This window comes from Balearica regulorum, chromosome 7, assembly GCF_011004875.1.
Source record: "Balearica regulorum gibbericeps isolate bBalReg1 chromosome 7, bBalReg1.pri, whole genome shotgun sequence".
Lineage (NCBI taxonomy): Eukaryota > Metazoa > Chordata > Aves > Gruiformes > Gruidae > Balearica > Balearica regulorum.
This window is the reverse complement of record NC_046190.1, coordinates 35780914-35805173: the sequence shown is the minus strand read 5'-3', so window position 1 is coordinate 35805173 and position 24260 is coordinate 35780914. Positions and strand designations below refer to the sequence as shown.

Genomic DNA, 24260 nt, shown 5'->3' with positions numbered 1-24260 from the left:
TAGCATTCCAGTGACGTATGAGAAAACTGCAGGTGTTTTGACTGCATTTGAAAATTAAAGTAGAAGTATGTGTACAACCTATCATATATCATGTGCACACACATGTATGTGTAACCATGCTAACGTGTGCATCCGGTTACTTTTACCGATAAATAAGCAATCCGCTGCCCATAAGCACTGTTATAAAAGCACTTAACTAAAAGATGAGGGATTTATGGGCAATAGAGCCCTACATAAATGGTGCAAATCCAAAAACAAGCAGCAGAATTAAGGCTGAATTAGAAGACGACATTGAAGTGGCAAAGGGATCAAAGCAGAAGGCATAACAATTCAATACTTTGGGGAATCTCAGACAAATACTACCTGGGAGTATGCTGTTCAATTTATCCACAGTTTTGGCTTCTGGAACCCAGATTTATTGCCGTAAATATGGCTTATATACTTCTTACCATTGTAGTATGAAATTCAAAGTGTTGCTATGTTAGCAATTTTTTGCTTGCCTATATTTTATTAGACACAATATTTCCACACAAGAAACATACTTTTCTGTAATATCCTAAAATCTGGAGAATCTTCTATCAGTGTTCCTTCTCTATACCATTCAACCTTTGGGGAAGGAGCTCCTTTCACCCGACATTCAAAGACAACAAGCTGCCCCTCAGAAGCTGAAATATCCTGTAACATCTAATAAGAAAAGGAATAGACAGTCAGTAAATGTCTTACCGGTCTGGAAGTAATACTGATTTCAGTGCAATTTCATAAAGCCACTTAAATCTTTGGCTTAAGAAATGCATAATTCCTTTTTTTTAATCTTTGATAGCTAGAAGATTTAAATTATCTCGCCATACAATTAATTGACCTCTTTAGTTTTCAAATATGTCATAGAACAAATTACCTTTGTAAATACAGGAGCAGCAATTATAGGTCTTCCATCCAGTCCTTGCAAATAGTTAGTGGGGCTTTGAGCCTGTAGATTGCAAAACATTATATGATGATGTTTAGGTGTACAGAGGATATTTTTCCATATACAGGAGAAATGACAGAAAAGAGATTTTGGTGGGTGAAGTCCAAAGTCAAGTATTGAATGCAATGAATAAAAGTTGCTCTGTTGTAGACAACTGCTAGCAGTCTTCCTAGATGGGTTACTGCCTGAGTAACAAAAATGCTTTTATTGCCTTATTGAGTTAAACATGGCAGGAAGAACTTCACTGCAGTGTATTATAACATCTTTCAGTAGTACTTCACTAAGGCAAATCTATGTAGGCTGCTTGGTGATAGTCTCCTTTTAAAAATTCTTACTTAATAAATATCTATGGATGTTAATAAGGAAAAGTTAAGTCAAGTCATGTGTGTGACTGCTGCTGTAATTCTTCTCCTTTGCCAAAACCAAACTATTTACAGAGGTGGAAAAATCAGAACGAAATTATTCTCTGCCTGGAAAACTTCCTCATATAACTTGATTAATTGAGTTTTTCATTTTAGTGAAATAAAAGCTACCCCAGAACAGCAGAATTAGTGATTCAGATTCAGTATCTCAGGAAACACAGCTAAATTTTATAGATGGTGTCTTACAGGCCAACAAGTTTAAAAGTAGTAATTTTTTGAGATAACTATCGCTCTTGACTTAAGCAACCTCTGTCAAAATGGCAAAATGTTGCAAAGGCTTGGTTCTATTCTCTTTGTAATCAAAAGTAAATGTGTGTTACTTCACCTATTCAGTATCTGTTTATTGGTTACCACCAATTTTGGGCTGTAAATATTGAAAAGACAGTGTAAAACGAGTTTCTCATTAACTTCTCAGTTTTGTTTTTAAGTAAATATGGCTCTTCCCTATTTTGAAAGAATTCACAGTTACGAATATTCTGATAGATTGCAACAAAAAGGACTCAAAATGCATGGTAACATTAATTAGAAACTCTTTGATATGGATATGAAAATGTTATTTGCTAAACAAGCATATCTACATATAAAGTAAACATAGAGAAATGATTTAGCTTAAAAATAAGGTTGATTGAAAGAAAATGATTTGAAGTGAGTTCTGTAGGGAGGGAGAGGAAAAGTTCTAGGCTGCCGCTATTGAAAGTGAATGAGTCAGTTTGCAATGTGAAGAGGCCGGTGAGTCGACTTACGCATCCAAGTGCCCTTCACGGCATGCAGCCTCTGACCCACTGGAGTGCACACAGATTCCTGCCGCTGGCCGAGCTAGCGGCAGCTGCTCCTTCTGCTCACTGCCGCAGAGATGCCTGTAACCTGGGGATGAAAGGTTCCTTTCCCTTTGCCAGGTGCTAAAGGTTAGCTGGCAGGCAGGGCATCTCTTCGGTGTACGCAACTCCTGTATGGCTGTAAGGTTCAAAGCTGAAGTTCAACAGCAGAGCAAAAACTAGAAATTTGGGGGTTCTGAGTCACAAACTGTAGAAGAAACACCTTTTTAAGAGCTTGCTTTTGGTCCTTGAAATTCACCGTATTGCCTCCCCTACCTGATTAACGGATGTTGACACAGGCTGGACAGGTACGGACACAGGCTGAGCCATGGCAGATGCTGCCTTCGAAGTTTCTTGATGCTTGGTTGCAGTTCTAACAGCAGGAGATGCTGCACTCAAGGAGGTGTCAGCTGGCTTTGGTTTGCTGTGAAATATTAACCACAAGCAAGTTCTCTAATTGGAAGCTAGAGCTACATGTGTGTCACTTAGTGATGTCTGTCCCAATTACATGTCAACCCCAGCCTCGCTTCTGGGAATGAATTCTAATTGATCTAAACTGATATATACTCCTACGTAAACTGCATTTTATGAAAATCAGGCCGCATATCTTGCCACTCTAATCTCTTATACTTAGTTCAGTTACACCAAACTTAATAAATGGCCTGGATTAACCCCATTGTGGCTTGAAAGCTCCCTTTATCAGCTCTGAGCAGCATGAGAGCAATGCTAGTTTCTCAGAGGACAGTGCTAGTTTCTTTTTAACTGGTCCCTGAGCTTGTATGAAGATTTGAGCCTAAAAGGTAATGAAAATACCATGGTCTGCTTGGAAACAGATTCAATAATTTACTGCTGAAAAATAAAAAAAAGAGAGGTATGCTTTCTGACCACTTATCGCTTATCATGTGATTTTGGTAGTGTACAGGTTGGCACCTTTTCACTTCATCCAGGTTGTTTCCATATGGAAGTAAAAGAGTTGGCCCTATTTATTTCTGTTGCTAAATAAAATAATGCGGACAATGAAGACATGGTCTTTTTATTCAGTTTGAGGTATGCACCGGCTGCTCTGGAATGTACCACAGGTGCCCCCAGGAAAGCCAGCCTTCAAACCAAAGGAAGCCTTACTCAGAGTGAACATACAGTTGTTGTGATCACTGTTTCTGTTTTGAAATTGTGACCTTTTTTGCACCTGTTTTAATATTATTTGCCTTTAATTACAGGTGTTCAGATTCATGTGATGACAGCTAGAAGCTAAGCAAAAATAAAGACACTCTGATTATACCCAAACCTGATCTTTCAGAATTCTGTCATTTGAGGACAATGTCAGAACAGCATTCTTTTTTTTCTAAGAAACGCAGAACGCAGTACATATTACTTCACAATTTAATAAGGTAAGCAACTTAGAGATGCCATCAAGTGATCAGGATCATGGTCAACACTACATTAGCACCTAATGAGGTGAATAAGAAAAAAAGTTACATCTGAGACATTTAGAAAAGTCTGAGCTAGAACTAAGAAAAACTGATCAATTTGTCCCCAAACCTTTGAGATCTTCTTGATTTTCAGTTTTATATTAACCCCTTACATTTATCAAAGTTCATAAACCAATCCAATGTGGAGTTTTTATGACTTTGAAGTAAAAATCACCTAAGATGGGGTTTGCTGTCAGCCTGAGGTCTTCAGTGAAACACACTGCAGTGTTTTGTATTTGCATTTTAAAAGAAAGTTACATTTGCGATGAGTATAACTCTCCTTAATAAATAATGGGAAAAAACAAGGTGCGTAAGTCTATCTGACTAAAATTTCCTCTTTATAAAGTACTGATGCTTTGAGGGTTGAATTAATGCATACAAAGGATTGATTATTTTAGTTTTCAACCAGTCTGACTCCTTTTCCAGTTCATAGAAAGACTTTTGATTCTGAATGACTGTAGATTTTAAAAGCATTGGATCGGGTTCTGAATGCACAGGGAATGGATTTCATTTAGGAAAAATAAAATTATTTCCTAGGTTTTAGATTACATATGACACCTTTTCTTTCTTTTTATAATTAAGTAGTCTTTTATACCCATCATTTCAGTTTACTCTAGTTCATATGTGTTAATTTCCTTATCTTAAATCTAAATAATCCATGTATAGCCATCTTCTGCCAAAAACTTCATGACATACCATATTTTCATGTTAGAAATTTTACTACACTGTTTTTCCAGGTCAGATACTTAAATCAGCACTTAAGTTGGGCCTAGTCAAATGGCATCTGTTTTAGTAAATTAATTTTAGTAGTTTAACCTTTAAGGTAACATATTTCTTCTTATGTTTATATTTAATATTAAAGTGTCAATTCTTAACTTAAAGTTGAAGACACACAAGCAAATGTGTATTTGTTCCATACTATTTGTAAAGCAAACAAACAAACACACAAACAAAACCCAACCCAAACAATACAAACAAATCCCAAACAAAAGCCTAGTGTGTTGAAAGTCGCAAAATAGTAATCAAAAGTGAAATGTCTACGCTTGTGGGGTTTTTTAACTGTAAGAAATAAGGAAGATGTAATTGATTTTAAACTTACTGATCCATTTCGTCTTTGATGATTTCACCTTCAGAGTCAGAAGAAGAGACTCCTATGAAAAAGAAAAAAAATCACTTAGCAGAGAGGTTTTTGGAGTTTATCTAGGAATGATACAAACATTTATTCAAATTCCCTCTAGAGCATTCTGAGGATATACATTATAACACTAGGCCAAAAGACAAGATGCCGTTGCAGTGGAAATGAACCAACGTTGCATACTGTGTAAGATGCAGAACTGCTATTGACATGAGGCAGATTGGGGATGAGGTGCAAATGAAATGAGGAAAACAGCATCCAAGAGTGAATGTACACCTGGGTCTTCCTCACATTCTCTTTAAAATGCCGCTGGTATGATTTAGTCTGTAATTGCTGTTGTGAATCAAGTAAGAACTTTTTTTTTTCCTCAGACACCTGATTCTACCGTTTTTTTTTAAAAAAAGGGCAAAAAAGAAAGAGACCTGATATCATAGCTATTATTCTTAAACTAGTGCCTTGTAGCACAGTTTGGAGAAGATACTACTCAGTTTACTAACAGCTGTCTTACTGAGACATTTTACACTTCTAATTGAGCCTTCACTGCATTTGGAATTTGCATTTTCTCTGTAGTTCCTGCCAGTGAGCATCTCCATCAGCCATGGCTTCCATCCAACATCCACTGAGTTAGGTAAAAGCAGGCCTTGGCCCCAGTCTCGAGAACTAGTGAATCCCTGCCAAGCACAGACATCTCCCATTAATGTCAGGGCAGTGCAGATACTAAAAAAGGATTTGTCCTTTCACTGTCAGATTAGAGATGTGAAAGAAGAATAACAGTAGAGCAAAATTAACTTTGTATTAAATAAGGTAGGTGCTTTAATTTATGAATGGTCCCACTGTTGTCAGTGATGGTACTCATAGTATATTTCTCTGCCTGAGAAATGGAAAAAAGACAAAAAGAAAAAAACTAAAAAAATGTGTATTTATTTTAAATTTGTAATCCTGCAAGCACAATGGTGGATGCAGTCTAAAATTTTACCAAAAAAAGTCTTAAAAAGAAATATAATAAATAGACCTGACAGAGCCTCTAAGACTGTAGGGAAAAGGGATTAATAAGAATTAGACACAAAGTTTAGGTTCTTATATTTCTGTAGACTAATCACAGACAAAAAATAAAAGGTAGCATCAGAATCTGAATATTTCTAGACTTCAGTCATGCAGAGAGTTATATAAAATCTCTGGGAAGCAACACAATAAAATTATATATAAAGGGCAGTCACTTGTCTGAAGGGTATTTTACAGAAAAATAACAACTTTGTTAATAATGACAGTGTTAACTCCTTGCTATGCACTTTTTGTGACAAATCTATTACACAGTTAACATAAAAAATACATAACTGTATCTTAATCCTGTATGACCAATTTCAACAACCAATTTCCACAACAATTCTAACATTACCTTCTATGTAAATCTCTGCAGAAGTGGAGTCTGTCCCATAGATGTTTGAAGCAAAGCACGAGTAACGTCCTGTATCCTCCTCAAAAGCTTCAACAATAACCAAGGAGTGTTGATCACCTGTCTGGATAATTTGAATGTCTGGTGAGTTTTCAAGCTCCTTCCCTTCACAGTACCACCTGCAAGGCAAAAAATACTGTTTATCAATGCAAACAACTTGACAACTAGAATGACAATGCTGGAAGTCTTTCTGATGATAAAATGGGTGGGGTTTAGCCTGAAGATTCTGACAGAGTACTGCAGACAAGTGTTGAATCAACAGTCATAGGAGTCAAGTATTTATGATTTTCATAATATTCAGTTACAGCAATAAATTAAGCTCCTTTCTTTGCGGTATTAAACATACTAACAAACCAGTTTATGTAAATGATTCTAGCACATCTTTTTCTTGATATACAGATTGCAATAGCAGAGTAGAAGAGCTCTGAATTTGGAACGCTATCAGTCCAACTCTGAATTTCTCTTGAGGTACATTCAGATCTGTGCTGTGGCTTAAACTGTAGCGAAAAAAACCCCAAACCAGCAACTGAGTAAACAAATTTCCCTTAATTTGTGATTCCAAACTTCACGTTGATTCAGGATGTGACTGAAATTTACTATAATGTTACTCTTTGTTTTGTCATATATTTAAGACAGTCTGCTTTTTATAAAAGATGGCATAAGTGTATCACAAGGAAAGAAGTGATCTATTACAACATAGAGGCACTTCCTTACAGGGACATAGCCAGTGAGACAGCTGGACCTTGAGTTCTTTTCTGCATCATATTGCTGTGTTTCTCTTTTAAACCCAGCTACACATCCAAGAATATCTTGGGCCCTTTAGAGACTTCATGGTCTCATCTAAGGCATTCCTAAGTCCCTCAGTGTTCAGAAGGGTTGTTTCAGTAGAAAATGCAGGAATCAAAAGAAAAATAAAAGCAGCACCTGAAAAGACAGCTCCATAGGATGTGTTAATAACGGTAACCATCAGCTTAACCTGAGAGCTAGTAAGAGGGGAGAGCGGGCCTGATTGCAATTGCTTGTTAATATGGAAAAGACAGAACAGAAAGAGAAAAAGCAGGTGGGTTTGCAGAACCAGATTAAAATTTAATAAGACAATCTAGGTTTTACAGAGAAGGTGTAGTACTATGTATAGGGATCCAGACTTAAATGTTTGGGATAATACTCAGGAATACCTGTGTTTTTAGATAACTAGCTAAATTTGAAAACGCAAACTAAGGTACATTCATCTTTACCAAAACTTTTCTCATAAATGTAGATAGATATAAAACTCTACAGAAATATTTGGATTTTCTGTTTACTGCTGCTTTCTTAACAAGGTATGGTTGATTAATACGTCTTATGCATGTGTGGATGGAGGCTGTCACACTGATAACATTTTTTATTCAACTGATTCTTTGAATGAATAATTGTTTCATCTATCTTTATTTGGTAACTTGGTAAAAGTACCTGCTAGCTTTTAAGTGCATACAAATGCTATTAAAGCAATGGCAAATATATTTGCTATTATATATTACAGCCAATAAGATGAGTTGTAGAAAGGATAAGTTTTTGAGTAATAAATTGTAATAATTCATATTTCTTGGCTTATACTATAAGGTACTTTGATACATTTCCATCTCAGATAATTTAGAAAAACATTAATCAATGAATTTGTTTAACCATTCAGTTATATTCACTTCTTGGAAGCACAACTTTTTACAAGTTTGTGCTACAAATTGAGCATGAAGAAAACCCCAAATTAGTATCTTGGAAAAAAAGCCTTATAAAACAGTCCATACCAATGGAAACCCAGAATTTAATAGAAGTATAATGTAGCATTGAAAAAGGAGCCTCAAAGGGACTATGAGGTATGAAGGAGTACGGATTGGGAACTTAAATGCTGATGACATAGCTAAGAAGTAAACCATGCACTATTCGTGCACCATCAGTCCTAGCCGTCCAACATGGCTTTCTTAAAGTAGACAGGGTATTCCCCAGTCCACTTGGAGTTGCACTTTAGTGTAATCCATAGCTGTACAGTCAACTGACTTGAATGTACAGCTTGGAAAGCGTACAAATCTGCCTGTTACAGAGGGAAGCTTCTGCACTGTGTAATGAATCATACTGCTTAACACAATTTCCCCTTTTAGAAAGGCAAACCTTTGTAGCTAGAGAGCTAGAACTTAAAAGTCTTGGTTTGTGTCTGTATCTGCTTGCTTATCCTCTTTTATAAGCCTCCATTGTAGTAAGAATTGAAAATGGGTCTAAGAAAATGACTTTTATGAATTTAGCATTTCCAATTGCAGTGGACAGTCATGTAGTAAATATCATCGTGTTAGGAGAGGATGCCAGCAGGGTGTAAAATGTCCCAGCTCTCTTCCCTGACATTTCACAGCTGAAGTACATCTCTTCACTAAAATACATCCACATCTTTCTTGCAGGGTTTTACCAATGAGAAACTGACACTGTTTTATGCAGAGAACTTCAACCAAATTTACTCATTTCTCTTCCATTTGAGCCTTAGGGCTCTGATAGACAAGCTCTTGCAGATCTGGCAGGAGTGCTTTAAAATGCTAAAATCATGATGCTGACTTTGCTGGAGGTTTCTTGCTCTGAAGCAAGGATGGCATGTTCAGATGTGTTCCCAGGTGCAGCCACCCCAATTCTGGCCTAATGAAAATAGGTTTGCACTGGGACACTAGACGTGTGGATCTAGGATAACTGAACCATACAAATTCTCCTATATATCACTTTTGGTAAGTGTTAATAACCATTAAAGAAGGGCAATCAGGAGGCTACATCTGCATCTTAAATTGCCACAGGGGTTTGCTTGAAGGGACTATTCCTCTGTCCCTCTGAAGTTCAACATAGTTCATTTGCTAGGTTTTCTACCAATCTGGTGAGCAAAATAAGTTGCTCCGAGGTTCTTTCTGTCAGTGGACAATCTGCCTAGGGCAACACTTTACTCTAGGATAGCTTTCAGCAGCCATTCATGCTACTTCTCAAACCTCAGTGGAACTTGTGTAAAGTGCTTCACAATACAGTGTAAACAGTGTTCTGGATATTAACCAAACCCATTACAATGTGCGGCATCTTTGGAAATTTAAGAGACAGCTGTCATCATACAAAAGGGAATAATAACATCAGCACATATCCTAGGATGCCAGGTAAGCTAGCACATGTAAAAAGCTAAATAAGAACTTCCTGAGTGTTCTGGCTCAGACTATGAGCCCACCTACCCCAGAGTGCTGTCTTGACAATGACCAAAAGCAGACACTTATGGAAAAGTATAAGAACAAAGCGAGTATATATAGATATATATATATATGCGCATGTATATTCATATATTGCTCCGGGGTATCTCACCATTCTCTTTATCTTTTTTTATCTTTTTTATCTTTTATCTACCATTCTCTTTATCTTTTTTACAGGGTGTGAAGCAGCACTTAAAAATAATTTTAAAAAGACAAAATCACTGGTCTTAAAATGATTATTTACAAACTATCTCTCTTTTAAAGGATTTCACTATCACAGTGCCATTACCATTATTTTCTAGTAGATCAGATTGTATGGTTCTTTACTAACATTTAGTTTGTAAATCCTGCTTTTTATCGGTGTCATCTTTATTTTGAAATAATAGGTTCATACTTCCATTCAAAATACATTTCCTTCAAAAATAATGATCTTTCTAGCTTCTTTTGATTGAGTGTAATGTTCATATTCCATCGTAGTCCAGTCAGGAAACTTCAGATCCTCTAATATAAACCTCTTCAAACAGAAGGAAAAGCTACATCTCTTTCAGATTTTGCCCATAATGACTTGCCCAAATCTGGTATTTTCCCCACTGAGAATTAGATACAGTGGGTTTTTTTTGACTGGCTCCCCGGAGGTGCATGATATATTTGCTTTTCTGTTCAGTAATTTCTTTGTAAACATGTAGATACAGACACCATAGCTAGTAGTGGGGTCCTTGGTATCCCAAACACAAACTTACAGTGCCTGGGATAAAGGAACAACTCTACCATGAGTAAACAGAAGAAACATTTAGCAGTCCCAAGGGAGAAATATGGTAATGTGCATTACAGGGTTGATTGAAAAGGTCCTTTGAAATGGATTAGTGATGTTTTTAAGTTCCAGACCAGGAAATCATATAGGATTCCTGTGATCCCAAAGGGGGAAATTTTTTTATTCTATGTACAATACGGTTTATTCTTCTGTTGTTTTCAAGATTTGCAATTGATGATAATTGGCAGTGGTCACATTTTCAGGAGAGAAGACCTGAGGTTCATGCACAGTTGTATGACTACAAGCACAAATTGGGTATATGAATGCACAAGTCACCTTTTAGGTGTGTAATTCATGTAGGCAACTGTGTACTTTGGCAGCTGAGTCATGGCACTTACTCATGTCTTTTTATATACCCACCTCATGCCTCTTCCTTATAATGTAGTCTTATTTTAGCATGTTAGCTTTAGCAGATATGAAAAACTATTAAAGAGAGTATGTGTGTTCTAGAATTTGATCTCATTTTCAGCAGCATCTTTTCAGAACATTAAAATAACTTATGTAGTACACACACTCAAATGTGGCTCCTCACTGCTTTATGTGACACATAAAGCAAAACATATTACACAAAATGCTGTGATACGATCACCGGTAAGATACAAGAACTCTGTGTTCCTACTGACCAGCTTTTACAATTAACATGTTATGTTTCTGTAGACAAAGTCTGTATTGCATGCCTTTGTGAGGCAAAATTCTAATTTCCTATAAGCAAAATTAAATACACCACGTAAGCTAATTCTTCCAGTTGTTTTAGTAGTATGTGAGTAGTATATTTCTTTAGTAGACTTTAGAAGCAGGACTGAGTTAATTCTTTTCTTTGCAGGTATTTTTTTCCTTTGACTAGTCCAAAATTTGCAATATAAGTGATTTACAACTTCAGGAATAAACTTCTGTTTCAAACTTGTGTTTAGTTCTGTTATACAGTGTGTTCTTTAGTCACTATTTTCGCCATAATGTTAAAGTATTTTGAGATTAAGACAAGAAAAAGAGCATGCTACATGTATGTTATCTCTTTGCAATGCTTATAAATGAAAATCAATTGTGGCTTGTGAAATTAAGCTTTACGTAAATCTTTGGTATGGCCATATCTACTCCTTGCTTATTAACATTTTATTTTATTCTTAACATCAAAAAGTTGTACGTGGTAGCAATGAAATGTCAGTTCCAAGGGGAGTTCTGACATTGAGATACATGGCATGACTGAAGTAGCAGTACTCTCTGTCACTGACATTTCATTCCTGCCATGAATTGTAATGATAGCTTCATCATACAAGGCAGGTTCACTTTAAGCACAAGCAGTGTCATCCGCTGTGCCAAATTCATCCTAGGTCTTAATCCATTGACTTGATTGGAGTTGCATGTAGGAGAAGTTTGGCTCTCTAGGCTTTGAGCACTAAAACAGATAAATGTTTGCATTTGGCAGTCAGGAAATAAAATCTTAATCAATCTTAAGTGACTTCAGTCTCTAAAAATCTGTGATTAGTTGCAGATTTAGTCTCCTTAAACAAAGCAGCACTAAAATGCACTTTTTAAGCTTTGTATGCCTATGTTAAAGAATGTTTTCATGGAAACCTTATGACATACAGCCTGTTTTTAGAACATCAAATCCTCATGACACTTCCAGGATAGCTGTGTATGCCAAACCATGCAATGTGATTCATAAGTAAAATTAACCTAGGAGTGATGTGCCAAACAGTTTGGAAAAATGTGAGCACCTCTGAACTTGAGGGAATAAGGAGTGTTCTCCTCACGGTCACACCTATCATTACTCATACAGATACAGAGCTGTAGAAGGAAGCATGAAAAGGAGGTCATCAAAACCTTTAGCCTTCCATATACTTACACTTCAAATCAGCTCCCAGTTTCTTCTCTTGCTCCACCATCCAATTTTCTGTCCCTCAATGAGCCTTCATATATGCCAGCTAGTTACCTACCAAGCCTATAAATTACACTGTTTTATTATTGCCAATGATATTTTGACCCTGATCCATCACGGATGTCATTCACACCATTTTTTACATCATCAATTTTATTTTGTGCTGTCTTGCTTTCAAACATGGTATCTGTCCATCATATTTTCCAATCCTTTCCATTCCTGTGATCAGCTTCTTTCTAAATCTCCTGTCTATAATTTCTCTCTTATAATCCCCATTACATCAGTTTAACTGTCTGATTACTCCTAGTGTTGACTGAGAAGCTACATTACAGAGCTTGTTGAATCTTGTTCTTGTTTCACAATGCTATGGGTTCCCACAGTACCACCTCTACATTGTAAGTGTGTGTATTATAAGCATTACAAGTAACTTGGGATTCCTTTCTCTAGTTAGGAAGTCCATTTTAAGTCAAAGGCAAGCATGCATTAGCACATATATGTCCAAACGAAGCTTGTTTACTGAACGTGGTCATTGAGCTAAGCTGAAGGAAGAAGAAATCATGCCTTAAAGCCATCCATGTTAAGCTTGCTTTTATCAGTTGCCACCTTGCCCTTTCCTGGGACTACTGATTTTTGTGTCTCTCTTGCTTATCTATTAGAATTCTACTCTCCTTGCCCAGCTTCACAGATGCTGAACTAACTCACCAGAAACCTTAGAAAACTGTTACTCTCAAAGCAAGACGGTTGCGAGTTCTGAGCCCAGTTCTGGACACAGTTCCACAACAATGAACAAAAAGACGTTTCCTTCACTATTTTGAAAGCTTTGCACAGCAGATCAAAGACAAGCAGTATTTTTAGTGGAAAAAACCTGCATTCTCATGGTGCCCATGATTAATGGAACACATACCCCAAAATACATTGTATTTTCTGATTTCCTCATGCTGTAGCAGTGATTAAAAAGGCCATGATCACTGGAAGCACATGAATATTTATTGCTCAGGCAAGTGAATTTTTTTACACCCTTTCTTAGTGTTACTCCTACACATTGGTGGAGTTGAAAGAATCTCGGATGAACAAGATGAAAGTTTTGTTAACAAATGGTTATGATCAGGAAATGCTGTTCAGGCACCTGGCATTCCCAGCTTTCTCCTTAATACAGCATGTACATACACATACACACACAAAAACACAAGGGGAGAGAGACTTCAAACTTAGGCCCTTGTGATTTATCTTTTATTTGTTAGTTTAAATTGTGAAACTGAAAGCACTACCTGATCTTTTTTTTGAGCTTGACTGTTCGGGTCTGATTTTCCCTATCTTTCTTCCTGTTCCTACTTCCCTTGGCCTTGGGGCACCAGCGTGTGATTTCTGGACTTCTGTGTTAGCTCCTCCTGATCTGGCTACCAGCATGAGTCAGTAAACCAAGTGTGCATTTCTGTTCCAAGCAGTACAGTGCCTGACAGCAGTGGATTATCATTGGAAGAGTCTGGTGGATCCTTATTCTGTAAAAGTGTAACAGCTCCTGTATTGACTGTCATTCACATAAGTAGCTTATTTTACTATTTAAAATAAACAAAATGAAATGCTGGAATAGAAATTTCAATGGCAAAGCTTCAGCATTGCTAGGACAAAAATAGACCCAAGTTACAACGATACCTGTCATCCAATTCTGTGGAATCAAGCGGTCCCTGAATTGGGTGCATAGGCATCTTGGCCATCCCTGGATACTCCATGGGATGAGTCATTGTTCCTGGGTTCTCTGATCTGCCCTTGCGAGGCTTCAGTGACTTTATAGTGTCAGCTTCTAATTCAGATATTGTTAAATGCCTAAACTTAGATGGCATGAACACCTTGTCAGTTTTTTGTATGTGACAATGGTGTGGGCATGATGGGCTGTTTGAAGGATGATGTTGTGGCCTTCTGGAGAAATACATAAAATTAACATTGTGCGCCGGAGTCTATGACTATAAACAAGCAATTCAGTGTTCACCTTTTCTGAATACAAAGAAAGCCAGACTGAGTTTGTGTACAGGTCTATATACATAAAAGAAGATTATTTCAGTTGTTTTCTTTGTATTATAATATATGAATGATGAGAAAAAGATAACTAACATTTCTCACTAAGGAGTTTGCACTTTCTTTTAATCATGGAAGTACAGTATTTAAAAACAGTGCTCTAAAATTCAAAGAAGTAATGTATCCCAAAATATGTTGTCTTAAAATGTAAGCAACCTTTTGTATGATTTAAAGAAAGCCATGTTTTTTTCTTAATCGATTTTAATAACCAAGATCAAGAGACTTCTGCTACAGATTACTGAAACATATGCATCAAAATGTCTGGAAAGAGTAAGGCATACACCTACTGTTACAGAAATACAAAATTACAAGTGCAGAATATGTTTACCTGACTTCAGGTGCTGGGATTCCTACCACAATGCAGTCCAATTGCACTTTGGTTCCTTCAGGAACTTCCCTGCTCTTCAATTTTTGAGTAAAGCGTGGTGGTTGTCCAATAGGTTCATCAGAGTATACAGATGCAGATTCTGACTCTGTTTTTACCTCTGCACTTGTTAATTGATTGATAGATTCCAAGTTTGCCGCCTGTTGATCATCTGTTTGTTCAAATGTTTGCTCTGCTTTGTTTTCCAAGTCTTGAGGTACTGGAATGGAAAGCCTTTCTCTGTTTTCTGATGTGCTAGATAGGCTAGAGCTACCTTTTTGAGCAGGCTTATTCTTAGAATCAATTTTGCTCCGGTAGTTTTTGCATGTTCGGGGTCTTATTCTTTCAGAGTTGTGAGCTTTGAAAAGTGATGAGAGCTCCTCAATAAAATCTGCAGCCTTGTTTAGGAATTCCTTTTTGGATTCTGATTCAGAAGGGAGGTGGTGTTTCGTTAGATCCTGAGAGCTCCCTTTGGAGCCCTTTGTACTTCTGACATGGTCCTGACAAAAGTTTGAGTGCAGACCATTGTCTGATGTTTTCAGAGCTGTAGACTGGGCCATTTGTTTGTGTTTTCCTGTGTTTTTCAGCTGATCTGGGGGATGCTGTGAATGTGCCTGAAGCTCATCCTGTTTAGTTTCTGGTGGATTCTGATCAATAGCTTGTCTTGCCAGGTTTACACTTTCATCTAGCTCTTCTTGGCTCAAAAAGGCGGAGAGGTCTGGAAGGTCATCTTGGGCAGCTACCTCATCTAAATCACCAGAAGCGTTGCCATAATGGAAATTATGAGAAGCTGGTTCTGATCTGCTTCTTTCACTCTTCCCTTGATGTTTAGTTTCAGCTAAATAACTTTCTCTCAGAAGTTGAGATATTGAAGTTGAGGATTCTAAACTGTCGTCTTGCATGCTGCCAACAAAAAGGACAAATAGGACCACACCTTATCAATAGCAAACTTTTTTTTGATTGCACACAATTACAGGCTTCTGAAAAGCAGAGCACAGCATTTTCAAAGTGCATTTGTGTGCTGAATATTAACTTGTAAGTATGGCCTTGTTTGAAAGGCCTGCTTCTGTACATACTGCCAGAGACTATTGGCTTTACCCAGTAAAGTCCATCTTTTATCACTTTCTTCCATTGGTAGCCTTACATAGCTAAAGCAACTGCAAGTGTGGTAATTTATACTTCATTCCAGGCAAAACTTCAACTACAGAGCTATTAACACAGTTTCGATGTCATATCTTTATCATTGCTGATGTGTGTTTCTTAGCTAAGAAACAACCTCATCAGATAGATTAAATGCTGGGTATTTCAAGGACTGAAAGTTGTGAGAGAATAACAGTACTTTTAAATTAAGTAAATTTAGCTTGAAAGACACTGAGGTAGTAAATGAACCCTCAAAAGCATTTGAGGGGTAAGAGGAGGAAGGAGAAGGGGAGAGAAGAACAAAAATATTATATAATGAAACTTTTTCATTTAAAATTCTTAAAGATACTGCATTGTAGGAAGCAATAATGGTGCTAAATGTTCTATACCTTCTTAAATTGAGCATTATTTCTAATAAGCTATTTGAAGTAAGTAGAGAATTATGTAATTATTTGATACGAATGTCATTTGTACTACAGGCCTTTCAAAATCATTATCTTAGGTCATCCTGATTCTAAGAAAATGTACCACAGATGAGAAGACAGTATCAGAAAGCCCATACTTAACCTGCATGCCTGATAAGCAAAGCTAAAGTATCCCTTTTGAGACTTCAGTGAGTACTTCTGCATAATCTTGTCCCATTTATTTACACAAGAGCCATTAGGAACGTAGAGGGATTCAGACATCCTAGTAACACACTTGTCTTAAGGTGGCTTAAATATGAAGACAACTAAGACAAATACTCTTCACAGAGCTGATACCTCACAGACAGTGAAACAAGTGCATGACTATTTACTGGACCTGTCTCTCAGAATATGCAGCGCCCAGTATCTGTTTTCTACTTCATTTATGGCCTGGCAAGTCTTGCTGTGATGGTTTCAAATATTCCTACCCCAAGGCGTCTGATTTGTCACACTGCAGAAGGTTCTGTTCCTGTCATGGCATCAGGAGAAGGGAACATGCATGCCCTTGCCTCAGCCATTTCCATTCAGAGCCTTGTGTAACAGCTTAAGTTGCTAGAGAAAGAAAAGTAAAAAAGGTATCTCTGCTGTGAAAGGCTTTCTGCTCTGCTAGCAGGACAGTTGTGCCTGGAAAAGGGCTGTTAAAAAGCAAATGAGGTGGTAATATCTCATGCTGCTGCAGTATTTCTTCCTGGAGTGTGACAGCCCTTCTTCCTTAATTACAAAAAGGAAAGCTTCAATTTAAACTGTTTATAGTCTTCTTCAATGAATGAACATAATGCTGTCATATTCTGATGTGCATTTTGAGACCTTAATCCCCCTGCCTGAGGCACAATGTTATATTGAAATTCTTACGTAAAGATTTGGCATTTTAGATTTATTGATTTTGTTTTATTTTAGTAATATGAAACAAGCGAAATCAGTAAGACAACAAAGGCACCCAACCAAAATATTGATAAGTTTGTGCTTTTATGAAAAATGACAAATAAAATACCATATAAATTATATGCTTTTAAGCACCCAATCTAGTCCCTGCAACTGAGCCAGGGTCTGCGATACTAATTGAACACTTGGCATTAAATTATCTGGCACAGTGTTTCAGTGAAGCTGTGGCACATAAGAGAACATTGATTTGGGAAGCCCACAGGAGATAATTTTGTAAGCTGCTTCATGACTGGACAGAGTATGTAATTTAACCTCTTAAGAGAACAAGGAGGTCTCCCTGAGGCTTAAAGTTCCTGCTCTGTGGATACTGCTTTTGCTTGCTCAGCTTTTACTTAAACAGCTGTGCAACCTTACTGAAGCTGAACGTGTTTAAGGGGTTATATTATCTTGTTTATGTGCTGATAGCATGCTATGTGCTGTAAAGGTCACAGCTAAAACTACAGTTTAAACTCTGAAGAGTTTAAATACATTCTAACATAAGGAGTTTACTGCCTGGAAGACAAACCTCCCACACAAATGAACTGCAGACCTAGAATATAAGTGTATCATAGGGCAAGTTTGCTTTAGACCTCCTCCCCATGTGCCGCCTTGTGTCTACTTAAAAACAGAAGGGAAGAAGCAGAGCCATAGCCAGCCCTCTTCTCTGCATCATGCAGCTGGCCTAGCCTGCAAAAAGAGAGCAGTGTGTGCTTTGAGTGGGATGTCATAGAAGGTACAGTGTCTCTGAACATCTCTGGAGGGATGCAGCCCCACACTAACCTCTCTACATGTGGCTATGGCTAAATGACAACATCCAGCTGTATGTATCTTTGTGTAGCTTTAGATGCTACAGCAGAAGGCTGTATTTTACATGGTTAGAGAGGTATGTATTTTACAGAGTTGCAAAATTTAGCTTGCTTTAGCATTTCTTGGCCACTTACTCTGAAACATTTCAGAGTGGCACGTCTTCATTTCATCTCAATGACTGCAAATGTCATCAGAGCTGAAAAGAGACAATGCAGTTCTTTAGAGAACACTGGGCACTGTAAGGAGGAAATGCAAGTAGGAAGATAAAAAAACCTGCCAAAGTCAAATGAAGTTAAAGAACTCCTGAGATAATTTTGTTGAAAGGGTATATAAAAATCATATGACTGTGACTACTCAGGGTTTCATTTTCCTCTGCTGTAAAGCTATTGCATGATTTTCTCATTTAAGGGCTATGTCTATTTGAACAGAGATTGTTAATCACAGTGCAGCTTTCCTGCAGATAACCATAGTAAAGCAATGGTTGGTTCAGTCTGGTTATTTGAGACTTTGTTCTGGGTCTTGCATATCTTCTATTCATCTTTTGAACAAAGATTTAAAACATGAAAGAAATAATTTCTGCTAATTCCCTTAAAGAGTATTACTGCAATATGAGGAGATGCTTTCAAAGGTGATGTGTTTAGATTGGCAAAATAGCTTTATAATTCTAGTTTGCAAAAAGTATAATGAAGAAGCCACTGTCTGATAGCAAAAGGAGGAAAATTACGTGCGAATTACTGCAAAGTAATAAACCCAGGGTTGCCTATACCTGGTGAAAATATAAAATGATAGAGAAAATTAGTCAAATCAAAACTTCCTTGTACTGATGGCTCATTTTGGCTAGGTGTAATGCAGTTGTATAAAGCATCTTCCATTTGGATGACCAGGCTAGACAGCAGAGCCATCCATGGAAGAGCAAACCTCACTTGTCTGTCACAGTCCTGAGTGAACACGTAGGAAGCAAATGGGCAAATTGCTGGTTCAACCCTGTCTCTGCGCCTCTGAGGGCAGTTGAGCAGATGTGAATGGGAGAAAACAAACAGTTCTCTAGCAAAGGAGCTGAACAGCTTCCTTGCTTTTGCCCGTAGCAGCATTAGAGGTAGAAAGGAGCCGAGTGCTCCTTCTGGTGTTGGGAAGCAAGATATTGATGAGAATGAGTCTGATGCCAAATTCTTAATCCTCAGAGAGCCATCACTATTCTTTAGAGCTCACCCAGGGTCAGAATATTATATCTAACTCTTCTCTATTTTCAGCTTGTGTAGAAGATAACTTTTTATTCTATTTTTAGTAAGGAAGAAGTTGGGTACTAGTCAAATGTAGCGCTTTGAGGCAGTGCTTGGCTACTGAAGTTTTAAGATACTTTGAATTATGTGATATTTCTAATTAAATGGAAAATTGTTGAGTTTCAGCAAATGTTGCTGTGAAGCTACCAGACAATCCAGTTATAATTATTAATTATGCCTTGTTTATGCCTTGAGAGATGTCCAGGGTTTGGGGGGTGTGTGTGTGTTTTGTTTTGTTTTGTTTTGTTTTGTTTTCTACAAGGAGTTATCCTTTCCAAGGACTACAGAAGGCTGATGATTGAGGGAAGCACTGGGTAGGCTGAAGCCATTCAGATTTCACAGTCAGGGGAAAGCAGCTTTGGTTCAAATGAGACTAAGCATACAGCCTGGCAAGGTCTCTGGGCTAGATAGCAATAAAGCTGAATTCAATATATTTTCTAAAATATTTATTAAACCACCTTTCTAGTGAGCGAGAAGATATCACCAGAAGAACAACTATGCTATTACAGGTTTGATTAATGATAATTAATAATAATCTAGCCTTTCTGTAGCCAAAATTGGAATCTAAGCTCCAGAATTAAGATCTGGTCTTGACTCCAGTCTTTCTCTTTGCCTGACTTTCTGGACTGTTTAGACCGAGATGTGGAATTGGCTTTGATATGCCTTGAGCCTTCCCTTTAATTTTTCCTGACTGGGACTTGGGAACAAAACTGTCTTTGTGGCTGCACAAAAAACTTCCCACAGTCCCCCAGTGTGCAGCGGCACAGAACGCTGGCACTGAGTGGCAGTGCATGGCACACTGCTGCTGTATCATGGGACTAGCAAAATGTATATAGTAATTGCAGATATCTCTAGATAACTGCTGATAACTTTGCAGATAACTCTGTTCAGTAGGCAGTAAGAAGGACAAACTCTAGTAAAAACACAGTAGACAGCAATCTGTGGTGTTAATGAAAGCACCAATAATTTTGCAGACTGGAAAAATCTGTCTCGAACCAGAATCAAGGGAAGGAAATGCAATGCTAGTTAGAAATAACAGCCCTAAACTGGTGTTATTTAGGATTGAAAATGGGATGCCTGACTAGTTCATTACCTATATCACCAAACAAGTGCATTGAGGTAACCGTGTTTGCTTTCCGGGGACACTAACAGCAGTGACCAACTACTATCTTGAGAGGCATCAGAGAAGGTCATGAACAAAACCAAATGCATGAACTTCTTCAGTCTACTAATTCAGTTTCCACTAGCCAAATAATTGCACAAGTTTTCTGAGTTTTCAAGAGCATAAATTTATGGCAATGTTCTCTTCCAAGTGATCTTTAAGATAAAATATTCACAAAGGTGGAATTCGTTTCCACGGTTTGTTTTGGCAGTGACTTGACCTGAAAATCCTTACATGGAAGGCAGGAAAATTGCACTGCGGGAAGCTTGCACGGTGTGACGCCACACCCTTTAATTTCCTCTTCTTTTAGGCTTGTTAGACTCATTGCTGAGTCATCACTGAAGGAATGTGAGCTTTTCCTAAGAAAACAGCAGTAGTGAAATCTCAGCAAAACCGAAGGGAATCCCAGATGTATCTGAGTGCAGACCCTCTGTTGTGTTTGGTGAGAGACAGCATTGAATGCTTGATGCCCTTAGGATGTTTTTTTCAAACACTTTTTCACTTTACCATAATAGAGGTTATCTGCAAATAGCACATTTAATGCAAAAAGCATTTAAACATCTTTTTTGGTCTTCAGGTGTAGTTAAAAATGAGTAATTTTAGTCAGTACATGTTGTTCCTGTCTGGCTTTTCAAGCTACTATTATTTTAATTGAGACTGCTTTTGTATGAAACCCCAGTATCGGAAGAGCTAATGAACTGCTGCTTCTGTCTCTGCATAGTGGCCCCTTTGTGGCCTTTACACAGCAAGGCTCTGGACCCGTATGCCCAGGAAACTTGAAAGTTTAGCAGATATTAGATGCTATATCCTTTTCCACTTAATTTAATTGCACATAAATTGCTTTTACCTGTACGCAGTTGAACTCTAACAGTTATATGGGTGTTTCAACTGTATGATTACAGCTATGAAAAACAAGCTAAGAGATGGCACTAGTGATCTGTCTTGCAGACATTTAACGATCACAATCACATTCTTAAGTCCTTGCAGGAATTCTCACTTAGCAGTTGCCATTGTCACCCTTTCTGTTCCTGCCTGTTGACCAGCTGTAGCTGCTACAAGACTCCAGGCATAGGAGAGGTTAGGCCGGAGCAGAGGACTAAGGCTAGCTGTCTTGTGTGTGTTTGGGGGGGAGCGAATGTAAGATATTTTTAATAATTGTATTTAGAAAGCTATGTACAAGAAGGTGATTTACTTTTCTGTTTTAGACACATTAGTAGCTTTGAATTCTATTCCTTGTAATGAATCAAGAAATTCAGATAACTAAACTCCCATTTCCAAGTAATGTAATTAAATAATGGAAAAGAAGGAGAGAGCCTCCAAGCGCAGGAGTGAAACAGCTTCTGATGGAAACAAAATCCCTCTAAGAACAAGTAGGCTAAAGGTTATGTGCATATTTAGGAAACATCCTGCTTCTTTATGTATATTTTTCAATACGATCTTTTTAAGGTTCAAAGCATATTTTACATTTTCTTCTGTCTCTAATCCATTGTATAAACTCTAGACCTTAAAACTCTCATTTGCATGCAAGTCTAAAAGAGGCTGGTAGCTGTTTCTTGCTTGCTGTTATGTAATTTTGTGCATAGTGAAAAGACTTGTGGTGATGGTGTGTTAAGTATCTTCACATACTGCTGCTCTTTGCTTTAATGTAAATGTCTGCTGTTCGAGGAATTTTTTAATTGCTGTTATAACTGATGTATGGCTACTACTGCTTCTGGTCAGAAAAATAAGTAGAATCAAGCCCTCTTCTGTAAATAAAACCTGTAATAGTCCACCTTCTGTCCTTAGGTACATTGTAGTATAGATCTGGAGCAACCATACTTAAACTGCCTTGAAGTAGCTGTGAACAGAATTACTAACTCTCACCTTGCAGCCCATCTATTTGTAAATGCCTCACAGTTAATTTTTTAAGTAGCTTTCAGGTAAAATGCAAAGTTTACCTCTACAAACTTGAATCTTAAACCTTGAAAAGTGTTACCTATTTACAGTTTTCTAAAAGGAAGGGACAAGAGGGAAAAGTAGGGAAGAAAGGGAAGGAAAATGGAAGAAAGAGGAAAAAAAGATAAATATAGAATGTCCAATATTTAGAACGTTAGGGAAAATTCACTATTTTTAATAAATCTTTAATGGCTTGGGAGTTGAACAATGCCTCATCTTTGGAGTACTTGTGATAGCAGATTGGGGCCTTAACTGCTAAAACTAATTCTAAATTCCTTTTAAGCTGAACTTGCTATCTAGATTTTCATTAGAAAGGGAATATAGAATTGAATTATCTATGTAGAGTTATATATAATCGATATTTAGTTAAAATATTATGCTGCAGTAATAAATAATTTGAATTTACAGAGATATAATTTAACATGTGAATATTTAATGAGTATTAGGTAAATAATATCAAACCATAAGCAAGTGATTTGAAGCTGGGAATATTTAAGAGTTTAGATTTCTGTAGCAGAGTATCTATCTATCTAGGCTGTTTTTTGTAGTGATACTGGTCTCCTCTAACACAGCTCTTTTCCTTTGTCTGGAGGTGTTCACCATTTCACCCACAAGCTTTTGAGTGCAACTCAAAGTGTGCAAATGTTAAAGCTTTAAAAGCACCTATTTTGCCTTAAGAAACTTTTAATGAGCCTTAAGAGCACCTATTTTGCAAGCAAATAGAGGTATTTGTCCTTCTGGTGCTAGAAATGTGAGAGGTAAAATGCATTCTCCATTACCACTGTATTTCATCCCTAATGTATCTTCCCTTTCCTGCTGACAGCATAATCACACAGCCAGAAAAGAAAAAAAAAAATTTGATTTCATCATCTCGAGAGCGGGATGGGATAAATCCTCTCTCCAAGTCATTCTGCAGAAGATGCTGCAAGAGGCCTATGTGCGCTTGGTGTCATGCCTTGGCCTGTAACCTTAGTGTTACAGTTGTGGGCAGCCTAAACAGCATAAAATACTCAACTCTTCTTCAAGGAAAAAGCACAGTCAAAGCTCTTTAACTTTTTCAAGGTTTCCTTCATACAATCATATAATGGAAAGACCTTTTTTTTAAAACTCATCACAAAAAGTCTTTATTTTTTCATAATTAATATTGTCCCTTGGTAGTTCTTAAAATGAGAACTGTGACACTTCCTTACCCATGTCTCAAGTTCTCTTTGCCTCCTCAGTGAATCTCCTTGAACTGCAAGGTAAACAATATCTTGAAGAAACTCTGTATCAAGTCAAATTGAAACTGAAATAAATTTCATCTGATGTTTAAATTAGAAGGTCAAAAAGGAAAACAGGTGATGGCTGTCTTTGAGGCCTGCCTGGGGTGCTTCTCCATCCTCCTCTCCCACTGACCTGTGAAGGCTGGGTCTCAGATGTCAGGGCAAGCTCTGGGTGCTCGTAATGTAGGACAAGTTTTTATTGATTCAAGTAATGTATGCAGTCCAGTTTCCTTCCAGGATTGCCCATATGAGAAAGAGTTTATATGAAAGGTCCAAAGAGATACAGCAGAGGTCCACAGTTTGGTGCTGAATGTACGTACAGAAGTCCTCAATGGAAAATATAACTAACAGGCAACAATATTATTTTATCCTGGTCCAAACACAGGCACACCACTCTGCAAGCCTTTCAGGGCTAAAACTGCAAATCCGCTTTCATGGACTGTGACCCAAGTGGTTTAAACTAGGTAATTTCTATTATTCCTGCTAACAGGATGTGTAAGCAGTGTAGAAATCTACAAATGCATGTGGTTGAGGACTACTGTAAAGTTTTAATTTGGGACTGAAGCTACAGCTTAGGTCTCAGTGTTAAAAAGTGAATTATGTATTGCATGGGCTCAGTCTAGACTAACAAATTACAGCACTGCATGAGGTACTGTAAAGAGAATTTGCAC

General features: G+C 37.5%; 1 protein-coding gene across 4 annotated transcripts in view; it reads right to left on the bottom strand.

Annotated features, from left to right (window-relative positions):
* MYPN (myopalladin) overlaps window positions 1–24260 on the bottom strand; it is a 72855-nt gene that overhangs the window by 33085 nt on the left and 15510 nt on the right. For 2 of the 4 annotated variants that reach the window (XM_075758863.1, XM_075758864.1), the window contains exons 2-7: window positions 14583–15521; window positions 6202–6377; window positions 4770–4821; window positions 2478–2625; window positions 896–967; window positions 543–684 (exon numbers count right to left, since the gene is read on the bottom strand). In XM_075758863.1, the coding sequence (XP_075614978.1) occupies window positions 543–684; window positions 896–967; window positions 2478–2625; window positions 4770–4821; window positions 6202–6377; window positions 14583–15520 (1528 nt within the window). In that variant the 5' untranslated portion in view covers window position 15521. The other 2 variants (XM_075758865.1, XM_075758866.1) reach the window with 2 other exon arrangements.